Source organism: Larimichthys crocea, chromosome VIII (assembly GCF_000972845.2).
Source record: "Larimichthys crocea isolate SSNF chromosome VIII, L_crocea_2.0, whole genome shotgun sequence".
Lineage (NCBI taxonomy): Eukaryota > Metazoa > Chordata > Actinopteri > Sciaenidae > Larimichthys > Larimichthys crocea.
Window position 1 is genome coordinate 4,676,862 of NC_040018.1, and position 12,256 is coordinate 4,689,117.

General features: G+C 40.4%; 1 protein-coding gene and 1 long non-coding RNA gene across 2 annotated transcripts in view; one reads left to right on the forward strand and one right to left on the reverse strand.

Annotated features, from left to right (window-relative positions):
• Nucleotides 1-12,256, forward strand: part of LOC113746310 (uncharacterized) — a 67,548-nt gene that overhangs the window by 34,908 nt on the left and 20,384 nt on the right. The gene's annotated exons all lie outside the window — the stretch shown is intronic.
• The window catches only part of luzp2 (leucine zipper protein 2), a 148,406-nt gene continuing 145,655 nt past the window's right edge, over nucleotides 9,506-12,256 (reverse strand). The window contains exon 12 of the mRNA XM_010732953.3: nucleotides 9,506-10,580. Within this exon, the coding sequence (XP_010731255.1) occupies nucleotides 10,473-10,580 (108 nt within the window). The 3' untranslated portion in view covers nucleotides 9,506-10,472. The remainder of the gene's footprint in view (nucleotides 10,581-12,256) is intronic.

Here is a 12,256-nt window from a genome sequence, read left to right on the forward strand (position 1 = left end):
GTGTCTCATTAGGGCACAAACACACAGCTTGTCTTATGCAAAACCCCCACCGATCCATACTCTTCATTATAGATGAACAAGATGAACAACAATCTTGATGCCGATCCCTTACAGTAAATTGTTTTTTAAGATTTGCTACAAAAATCATGCTAAGCATGACATTTTACACTTGAAAAATCAATTCAGCGGTTCTCTGTGTTGGGCAAACTCATTTTCTTAATGACCTAAAACCGAGTTTTGTATTTCTGTACTGCATTTTTACGAGAGTCATTGATAATCAGGACTTTGGGTTCTTCATGAAGCTCTGAATTCCTTGTGGTATCTGGTTGTTGAGCAGCTTCTTCTTCATTTTGGGACCCTTTCCACTGTTCTGGTGTGCTTTTTCCATTTTTGAGGCTTAGTAGGCTGCAGAAACCCAGCCTTACTATTCCAATTTGACCTTTTGGCTCTATCATTGATGTAATTTTTTCTACCCTTTTTGAACTTGTTGCTTAACAGCCAGCATATACACCAATATGATACTAAAAAACCCTAAATATCAGCCAATATCTGGTTGAAGTTTTGGTCCATTTCTATTCTCCATTAGCCCTGGATTTCAAACCTCCCACCAGCATGGCATGCTGGCATGTCGCAGCAGGCGGTCTGCAATTTATACTTGCATTCAAATTTAATTTTTCGCCCTGTATTTTTATGAGTTAAAACAAAATGATCACAAGGGAAGGATTGGATAAAAGTAAGCTGTGTAACCTATAACATTTGCAAAACATTAGCACAGCATCAACACAGTGTGCATGATTCATTGCTGCATTTTATCTTCTTTGGCTTGGAGAAAAATTTCACCATGGCATCGTAATATGGAAATTCTGGCCACAGGAGGCCTAGTTATTGAACTCTTCATGCAGGCCCCCGCAAGAGCTCCCCATTCAGCCCGTTTCTGAGATCTGTTCAGTTCACGTAGATTAATGAACATGGTAATTTTGAATTTTAAACTAAGTTCATAGCCCCCCCCCCCCCCCCCAAAAAAAAATTAACTTACTCCTTTTTCAATTTTTTTTAGGTGATGCCATGGTAACAACTAGACAACAACTCAGAGATTGACTCATGTTTCAGAACATCACCGCACAGTTGCAACCATGAACGCACCATCTTCTGAAAGAACTATTATTGTATTATTATAGGGCAAACACTGATACTCATTCACAGCAAGACAAACTCAATCTACTGTAAGATCCACACCAAAATGGAATTAATATGTTCACCAAACTGCATTTAAATCTGCAACTTTTTTTTGTGAGACAAGAACTTGAAACAGACTCACAAACTAAAAAAAACAAATGAGTCCAATTCATAATTTTGACAAAATTCTTTTTCTGTCACAGTGTGCCCCTTTTGCCTCTAGGACTAGTTTCTGATCTAATTCAATCATAAAATTACTCCTTTTTTAGATGAAATGACGAGGTAGGCATAGTTTGTTCTGTACACCAGAGTTTGCTCCTCAGCTGTAAGTGAAAATAAGTGACGAGATGAAGGTGGAAGCATTGAGGGCAGCAGCAGCTCCTGTTGACCAGAAAGATTGTTTGGATTGCAGGACACAGTGTGTGTGTGTGTGTGTCACTCATCCATGTTCATCCATCTGTAGATGCACAATTAATACTCAGCACAAATGTGGCATGCATAAGTCTCACATTTTGTTTCAGAAGAAACAGCATGGTAATGTTTTGGGTTCTTTTTATGATGCTGGAGAAAACCTTGCCTCTAGTGGCAGCATGTTTTATTCTAAATTTTAATGTGGGATGAAGTGGATTCTGACCAGTTAAAGGTCACATATTAACATGCCGCTTAAAAGTGTCAAATCAGAACAAAAAAAGAGGATCTTTAGCTTTGCAGTAAGTTGAACAATGATTGACCATGAAAATCTTTTTACCACATTCTCCTTGACATTAAAGGATTATGTTAAAAGGCGTTTTATACTTGGTCTGGGAGCGAGTGTAGAGAGCGGGAAACTGCTGATATTTGCAAAAACAGTAGATGGTAGTAGAGATGGATTGAAGTGACATACTTAAGTGGATATGTGACAAGATCAAATCCAGTCTGGTCAGCAAGTCAAGAGAAGGTTTGTCAAACTTTATTTTATATTTTTCAGGGTCAAGGCGAGGAGCTCTGCTTAAAATGTTGCAGTCATCTTCAAAAACATTTTTCCCCGCAGGAACGTCTTTTGTTGTCCTTTTTGAACAGTTTATACTTTAATTTTAAAATGTTTTTAAGCTTAAGCAGATTGAGAAAGTCAATCTACTGGGAATTTGTGAAAATGCATATAGATGACTGACTTGTAGCTGACTTTTATGTGTCACTGTTTACATTGACATTTTGTCATTTAGCTGATGCTTTTATCCAAAGCGACATACAAAAAAGGGAAACAATCATGGCACAGTGCGACAATGTCATGTTAGTGCAGCAATAAGAAATACTCGCATTGAATCAAGTGACAGCTCTAAAAGGGGACAGATTTAGTAGTCCAGTTGTTGGTAGTGCTAGAAGATGAGGTACTCTCTGACGAGGTGGATCTTTTTGAAGGTAGAGAAGGACGCCTCTGATCTGGTAGGAACTGGTAGGACTTTCCACCAACGGGAACAACAGATGAGAAAGGTTTGGATTGCCTTGATTGTATTGGTGTCAAAAGCAGACTTCGTTCATTGGAGGAGGTAACATATGTCTGTATAAGGACATCCAAGTAGGTGGATGACTACGTTGTAGGCAAGCAGTGGGGTAACATGCTTTTGTGTTGGTTGAAGACCGCCGATCATCTGAAAGTGTTTTACTCTGTAGGCTGATCAGGAGGGCGTAATCTAGTTACGAGATGATCACAGCCTGTATCAGGAGTTTGGTACTATGTTGAATCAGTTAAAGGCTGAATTTTCTTATGTTGTAAAGAGCGAAGAGGCCTAATCGGGAAACCAAGGCCATGGGATCAGAGGAGGTTAGTTGGTTATCGATCATAACTCCCAAGTTTCTCACTACCCTAGTAGGGGGAAGACAGTAAAGGCAGTACATTTTTATGTAATGTCTGTTGAAATGTACTGCAAAAATGTCTAAAACTTTATGTTCATACAGAAAATTATATTTTTTTCCAACTACATTCTCTGGGAAAATAGGTATTTGGTTCAGATGTTAGTGAGAAAATATCTCGTCGCAACAATCGTCTCATTTTGGAAAAAAGACCTCTGTTCTATCCATGGCCTGGTAATAATTTTGCCTAATTGGTTTTAGCTCTTGACAAATTTAATCAAGGAATTAACACATTTTAAACACCTGGGGTACAAGCATGTACAAGAAATGTGTTTTTGTAAATACTTTACTATGGCTGAAGTCTAATTAAGTGCCAAGTGTGTGGTGTTTGCCAAGTGGGAGCCCTGGCACTAATGAGTACTATACAATTATAAGAGAATATTAAAAGTCAAAGGCAATGCTAATCTGTGACTGACATCTAACCATTCGCCTTGTGCTTATGTGGTCCTCATTCTGGTACTCAGATTTAAAGCAACTACTTGAAAATTTTATCTGCACCGGCTTTTTGACCCAGGTTTGCTTCCCACACCGTTCAGAATTGATGGGAGCGTAAAGCAGCTCCTCCATCACAGCCCTCCACCTCATTAAAATCATTTACTCTCTCATCGCATTAGCAAGCTTTAAGAGCTGTGGATAAAAGAGCAGATGAAGTGGGCAATCTCGACACACTTGTGCACGCTCTATAAAGATTTTGCAGTCGTTCATGTGTGTCTAAATTCAGTGTCGCAGAAGTTTAAAAAGAGGAGGCAGCTCCGGGCGGTGTAACTAGAGTCAGTGTTTAATTAGGTTTGTGTGCTTAAGTAGCGAGAGTCATTCTCCGTCATAATACAGCTGACCTTTGCAGTCTTGAATCTCTGCCACGCGCCTATTTCTCTGTTTGCAATTGCAAAAGAAATGCTATTCCCTAACGCATAAAATACACAGGTGTGAAGAATTAAATCATACTAAAAGTACTCCTTGTTTTATCATTATACCGTTCACTCTACTCTGGGTAACTATCAAAGGCACCATTGTTGGCATATGAAAAAGCTGGATGGTTATCAATGGCATTTAGAAGGCCTTGGCGTACCCGTGTTTTCATCTATAAGGGTTTCCTCTGTCCTTCATTTCGACGTGAGGCTGCCCAAACTGCACGACCAATCTCTGAAGAGGTGCGCTGATACTGTTCTGTACTGACAAGATAATTCCACTTAGAGAAACTTGAGACCGGATCGGATGACTGAAACACATGAGAAGTTACCGCGAAGCAGAATGTGGCAGATGTGATGCATTCTGTGCCAGACACAAACCAAAGAGCAGGTGTGAAAATTGCACAGACGGGAATTTCAAAAGGGAAGGAAGGTTGTGGTAAAATGTAAATTAACCTTCAATTTTACGGAAATCTCAATGGCACCAGACTGTAATGAGTAATGTAATGAGTGCGGCACATTAAATATCTACAGTCGAGAGAAACATAAAGTGGAAAATAGAAAACTTTTTTGCTTTAACTTGTTACGAAGTGAATGTTGATTGCCCAGTGTAGTGCCTATAGAATAACCCCCATATCCCACTGAGGATGGGTCTGTGACGGTGTTTTGATCCATTCCCCATGTAGCTTCAAACCCCACGAGGAGCGTTTCAGCATTTTGCCCTCTAGATTTTGTTAACTTGCTCGAATCTGGTAATTTCCCGTTTCATGTGCTTCTACCATGAGTAAGTAGGCTACATATTTGCATTGTTTCCCTTTGGTCTGTTTTTCCAGAGTCTGCACAGGTTGTTTTATTTTGAAAATTGACTGGATTCTCTATAGCATTTCTATATCTGACTCCCAGCCAGCTCGATCCACTCTGTACTGCTTGATGCGTCTATTCACGGCATGGGTTAAAATAGAACACCCATGTATTCTCTGGAGCAGAGCGGAGAGTCATTTCTGGGACACTAATAAAACACACTGCAGCGCTTCTGGTGGAATCACAATCATTGTCTAGGATGGTCGTGATCAGCTCCGGTGGCCTTGTGCACCCGTGTCCAGTGGGATTGGGCTGTAATGATACCATCCATGTTTAGATTGGTTCCATATAATCCTCATCGTCACTATGCTGTCTACCACCAGGCAAGATTCGTTTGTACTGAGCAATAACCTTACTCAAACTATGCTATTACTATGCAATGATGTACCATGCACATCTTTGCAATTAAAATCCTGGTAGTTTCAATGTACCTCTTTCCAAAGCAGTGTTGATCATTTGTTCACAGAGCTAGGTTTTGATGGTGAATGGACTGTACTTATATAGCACCTTTCCAGTCTTCATTCACACATTCATACACTGACTGGATGGGTTGCCATTCAAGGTGCTAACTGCTCATCATTTTGGGAGTTCATCCCGTTCACACACCGATGGCACAGCCTTCGGGAGCAATTTGAGGAGGATCGAACCACAGATCTTCTGATTAGTGGACGACGTAACGCCATACTACTTGGAAACGTAAACAACTACAACATGATATTAGACACCTGATCATTTCCTCACAGAATACTGACTTTCACTACAGGCCTCTTTCATTGAAGACATTTTGACAGTTGACAATGAATGATGGCTGAATTCCATTTAGCCTCTTTAGTTTCATGGCCTTATTGTGCATGCCGGCTCACTGTCATAGCTTACTGGGACACTTGAATAAAATTTAGACAACGTTACTGTTATTACTGACAGCTGTATGTTTCCCACTATGACAAGATGGTGACAAAATGTCTCCTGCGAATAACATTCCCCTCAGGGACTAAAGAAAGTTTTATTCAAGTGTTTACCCCCAACTACTTTGTCACCTGCGGTGTAGAACCCAAAATACTTCAACACGCGGTTCTCGGATGCTTTTGTGTCGTGTTTGTCACTCTTATTTTTCACAAGCTGCTTGATCCAACTACTGATCACTGACGCTCTAGAGCAATAGTTCTCAACCTTTTAGAGTCTTGACCCCCCTCAGCTTAATCGGGTTGTCGTCCACGAGAAAGAGGATGGATGGAGTTGCAACTACGAAAACACTTGCTCCACTTGAGGTGGTGCAGTTGTCTTCCAAAGTGATGCCTTTTATACCCGTCAGAAGCAATCTTTGGCAGAGTATAGACAGCTGACCTGCAGCCAGTGACGTTTGTCAGTTCAACCGACTGAAAGTGACGGTCTGTGGTGGCTAAAAATGAGAATTTGCTCCCTGAATGTTTTTTTTTCCACTCTGCTCTTTGCTAGTGAAAAAGAGAGAGAGGAGCGAAAACAGATTTGTTATGGTTTGAGCTTATAGCGAATTTTTCGCCAACCCAGGTGTCAGAACGGAGTCAATCACCGGCGCAACCAAACCATTTTTCACATCCTCACACTCTAATTTTCACTCAAATATGCAGCGTAATGCTCGACTGTGTAGAGCCCATCTTTCATTAAAGAGAGCAGTGCTACAACACTGGCAGGCTGAGGCGAACAAGGCCCAGCAGAGTCTAATAAAGAAAAGATCAGATTTTGCTTTATTTTCAACTGATATCGACCCATTAAAATAAATCAGACATCTCCAGCTTCAACGCATCACTCCTCAGATGCTTTGCTGTTATTATAGATTCAGCACAGCTCGCTAGTTTCATTATGGATAAGAACAACAATATCCTTTCTTACTGATATGGAAACAGGACAGCCTGACCTAGATGTCACTAGACGACAAAGCTGTACTAGAGTGCCTGCTGTGCTCTTTCTGTATATTTTAGGTTTGGACAGATCATTAGGGATTAAATATTTGTTTTAAAAAGTGATCCTGGATACATGTCATTTGTTCTCAGGTGTTTACTTTCTTTTTACTGTAAGCTTTATTTAGTCAGAAAGCAGTGCGCCGCATGTGTGAATGAACTTAATGCTGCCACTATGCAGGAGCACACCTCCTGCTTTTCATACACATTTCTTATTGTGTGAAGAGAAGCACTCTGGATTTGTTGTTGGTTTGGAGGTCTCTTATGACCTGTCTCTCCACAATAGTAAAGCAAATTATTTGTATTAGCTTTACAATAGGCAGTGTTTTGAATTCATGCTGAACATAACCCATTTTCCCATTGGCTGGGTGCATTTGAAAACAGGTTTCTTGTGTAGCTCAGCAAGAAGTGAGTCTGAGTAATTAATTATCCTGGAAAAACACATAATTTTCACAAGCAGTGAATGGAAGGCAGTAAAACGAAGATGGCATATGAAAAAGAACACTTTCGCTTAGATCAAATCCCAAGCTTGTTTACTTCATAGCAAGCTCGAACATCTTTCCCCATTTGCTCCGGCCGCTGTCAGCTCTGAGGTTTAATGGCAGCATTTGCAAGATTTGGCGACAGGCCCTTTTGTTTCCTTTCTCAGCAAGACGTACACCCGACCTGGAGGAGGCTCTCAAACTTGCACCTGCCGCCTAACATTTTCCAGCATGGACACTCTTGGATCCAATGACCGCACCAAATGTCACACAAAGGGGATGCTGTGAGCACAAAGCTGATTAAAGCAGTTGGACACTTTCAAAACCCCCCAAAGAGGAGCCGCGGAAGTTCTTCACAAACAACTTTGGACTCCAAACATACGAGAGAGATGTCTCTTAAGTTGTGGATCAGGTTTTAAAATGATGGACGGCGACATAACATACTCTACATGCTGACGTAACATTGCAGGATTACACCTCTGTAGTGCAGCTGGAGACTGATGGAAGGTGGGGGAATGGCTGTGGCTTCAGTGCATTTTGGTTTTCATCTATTTACATACTTTCTCTACTCATATTTGACCGCTCAACTACTTTTTAATTCCTTGTTTATTCACCTGTGTTTATTGTGTGACTGCTGTATAATTCTGATTGATGTACTGTAAGAACTCCCCTTAGACCTCCAGTTGTTTCTGTTTCCTCCAGTTTTTCTTATTTTTCCTCCTCCTGCTAGACATGCATGCAGTGAAGTCAACACCATGAGCACAATATTTTTGTTTAGTTTCAAGAAAACGGTTTTAACTTATTGAGCCTTTTCCTGAGTTTGGTGCCTCACAGGGCTGATTTGCATCTATTTTGCACTGACTTTATCAGGTGTTATCAGGTGTTGTGCTGTTTTCTTTAGAAAAATGTCAGTTAATTGTATCAATCACATTGAATTGTATTTAATGTAATTCAATTTAATAGTACTTTGTTCATCGTTACAAGCAATAACAGTGGTAAAGTTGACCAAGTTAAATTTGTTGTTGTTGTTTGTAGTTGATTGACAGAAAATAATTTCAAATGGCTAAAAAATGGATGTGTATTGTTTCTAGCTTCTCAAAAACAGTAAGTTTCACAGGTACGATCGGGCCGATGTTAACATTTTCAAACCAGTTTGATATTAGGCCAAAGACTGGACTACTACTACCGACCGGTACTACAGAATCCTACCACAAGATGTCAAACTCGGCTGCTCCCATATAAGAGTGGCGTTGCAAGTTTACAGCGAGGCTTTACTGTAAATGTTTCACAACAAAAGCTTTAAGAAAGGAAGGGTTGATTTCTACTGAAACACTAGATGACTTTTAATTTGAAACATATACAGGAAGTTGTGAGTTTGTATCAACAGCGTATTGCAGTATCTGATAGGTAACATTAGCAGGACAAAAAGGAGAGCTTCAAAACGAGGCTTCATACTTCTGCAAAGTTGCTGACTAGATTAGCTGGTTACTTACCTCTAACATAGCAAAGTGATGTGACAAGCATGACAGGAAATGGAAAACGATGGGGTCATTGTTTATTGACTTTCCAACTGCTAACTCTGCACCACCGTATGCTCAGCTGTGATGCTACATTGTGAACTCTACATGTGCTGCAGACACATCGGGGTGTATGGTAGCTGCTATGGCTGCTTCTGTCTTTTTAATTTGCCAGAATGGGACGTGATGACAAATGGCGGTTCAGTTTGTTTGCACAAAATCAAACTGGTTTAAGCTTGTACACCAGACCAGACCAGCAAAACAGGAAACCAATCCAACACTACCCTTGTTTGTCTTACAGGACAAATCAAGACATTTGATGACTCAGTTTTGGGCTGTGACTGACATTTTCAAAATTTTTGTATCTCTGTAGACCAAATGAAAAAAAAAATCAATAATAGGCCCTGATGGACACATCATGACTGACTGCACATCCACAAGATATACATTAAGAGGCTTAAGAGATGTGGTGGTCAAGTAAGACTTTAATAAACCATGAGAGGAATGAATTTTCTTGAATAATTTCCACAACTTGTGATTGTATGAAGACTTGCAATCATCCAGGTCACAGTAAAATAAGTGCTCAGCAAGAAGTTGGATTTGCAGTTTGTACAGCTAACAAAAAAAGGTCTCGTGTGACCCTACTCATTTGTATCAAATAATTATTTAACAAAGTCAACTTTTGATATGATGTGAATAGTTTCCTTCTGGAAAAATACAGATTTTGTTCTGACCTCAGATGTCAGTGCCTCTCTCATAACCCTCTCTTGGTCGTGTTGGACGTGAAATTAATATTCACAAGGCGTAAATCCTGATTGCTCTTTGCAACACGCAACCTTTTCATACTGTTGATCACAAACGTATTCACTCATTTCGTTCCCACAAAGAACCATTTATTCTTCACACATTTACTGAAAATTACAGTTTATTGAAAGGACACAGAAAGGTCAGAGAACACAGATACATGTAGCTAGGAGTTACTACTCAGTGCATGGCACATTCTCAGGGAGACGACCCATTGTGAGTCTTTGGCTCTTTGCCTCTGGAGTGTTAAAGGCAGAAAGAGTGCTGAAATATTAAATGTTGAACAGTTGGCCAGCCAACTTGAGCCTCTATATTTCAAAATGTGGAGGAGTAAAATAACCTTGCTACAATGAGTGACAAACAATATTCTAAGTTGGGTAGTAGTAGTAGTAATAGTAGTAGTAATAGTAGTAGTAGTAGTAGTAGTAGGAGTATTTTTTTATTTGTCAATTGATATATTTATCACAGGATACAGTGTCAGACCTCACCAGTGCAAAGGGATTTTTCTAGAAAGATCACACATTTATAAAGCAGTGTCCTCACTTAGAATAAAACTCAGATAAGTAAACAACAAATGAACAATCATGAAACAAGTTACCAGTGCCATTGCTACCTTTTTAAAAAGAATTTCTAGAATGCATGCCATTTTACTATGGAGGATTTCAGATGACAGTTTGAAATTTGTTGACAATTCCAGTGTCTCAGCTTTTGCAAACAATGCTGATATGCGTATGTGTAGCTGTGTGTGTGTGTGTGCGCGCGTGTGCGTGTGTGTGTGTGTGTGTGGTGTGTGTGTAGGCGCACATATGTTTTTTGTGAGAGTGCGCAAGTGTGTGCTCTTAGAAAGATCCTTCAGGCAATGCAGGAGCTCTGCATTTTGGATGATATGCCGTCCTCTCAGTTGTATTCGTGTGGCTTTGTCTTTTTGCTGCTGCCTCCCTCTGCCTCCACGCTGTCGACTGAGAGCTTTGTGTTGAATTTTCCAGTCTGCGCTTGGCTCCTTTGCTGTTGGGTTGAGAAGATAAAGACTGCTAATGAGTAAGACTGACACAAGAATATTCCACAGTAGACATGGTGGTGGTGGTCCTGTAATCTAAGAAAGAAATGCTTCCAAATATCTGTGGGATGCAAAAAGGAGGAGAAAACGACTTCAAACCCCACCAGGAGTGTTCCAGAAGTGGAGCTTTTGCCCACCAGACTTTATTAACTTGCATAGGTTTGGTCATTTTCCCCTGTTTTATGTGTTACGAAATATGTAAAATATGCTACAAAGTTAATTTCCCTTTTGGCTGTTTTTATGGAAGTTTGCGCAGAGCGTCTTATTTTGAAAATCGTCCAGATTCTGTGTCTGGAGCTCGAGCTTCTCTGTGCAGACTGATCAAAAATAGGACAACCATGTATTCTCAGTGCGGCCGAGCGGAGACCTGCCGGTGGGGTTTGAAACACTGACTAGAACGACCACGATTAGCTCCGGTGGCTGCCGCGGACACAGAACAGGTTGCATCTGTGCCCGGTGGAATTTTAGTCTTTAGCTTTCTACTACCATTACTGGACATTATAATCGACTTCTGAATCCTCTCTCAGTCCTGGTTCACACAAAGTCTCCTATTTTAGAGCCTGCAGCCAAATGAAGGTGCTACCTTTTTGAAAGAATGTATTGTTCTGAAGCCTCTCATCCTCCCCAAATGGGATGACAGCAAAAGTCACTATAGTGTGTCATTGCCGGCTTGCTCCTCCTCAGCAGGACAGAAATCAAAAGCTAATAGGGCTTTAGAGCAATCCTCTTTTCCAACTTGGTCAAAAAGTTGTCACTACCATTGAAAACCAAAAAGTACTGTGTGGACAAAAGTTGCATTGTTTCTTACCAGAACGGATGAATAGGGCATTTCTTCCCTCCTGATCTTTAATGTTTCAAATTGCTTGAAGTGCATGTTTTAATCTAAGTTTGCTCAGCGGTAGCAGTCTTTTTGTTGCTGCCTGTCTTGCCATCATTCAGACTTCTGGCAGAAAAGAGTGAAACACTCTTGAGAGAAAGACTTGTGCTTTATCTTGCTCACAAACAAACAAAACCGGGACCCACTCATGTTGCCCAATGGCACTGCTAGAGGTCTAAACGCTGCAGACTGCTCAGTTTACAGTGTGAACTGTAACTTAACACAGATGCATTTTGGGTGGTAGCTGTGAACATGATGTGGACTTGTAATTTGAGAGCATGGAGTACAAGGAAATATCATTTTGGTACTTAAAACGGGGTCCTTAAGATTAAAGTTTAATGTTAAAAATAACCTCTATATATGATGTAATAGATTTGGATTAGAGATGGGGCCTGTGGATTGGCACACAGTTACAGAGTCCTGCTGGTTTTTACTCTGAGTATCAGGAAAACAAGTTACACTTGGGAATGAATGCAATTAACTACCTGGTGGGGTGAAAAACCAGCAGTAACAGCAGTCTGTTTACAGTTCAGTGGCACTTTGAAATACAATGCACTCTTAAAGTGTGTGCATGTATGTGTCTGTCTGTGTGTTTGCCATCCTGCTATTTGCACAAGCTCCCGCTGACATTTTAAAGACAAAATTATTGGGCTCCAACGTGTTCTATTAATGGGATGCAATCTTCTTTGGTACTTTGAATAATTCCAGTCATTTTTGGCAACAACATGTATAAGCACTGCACACAGG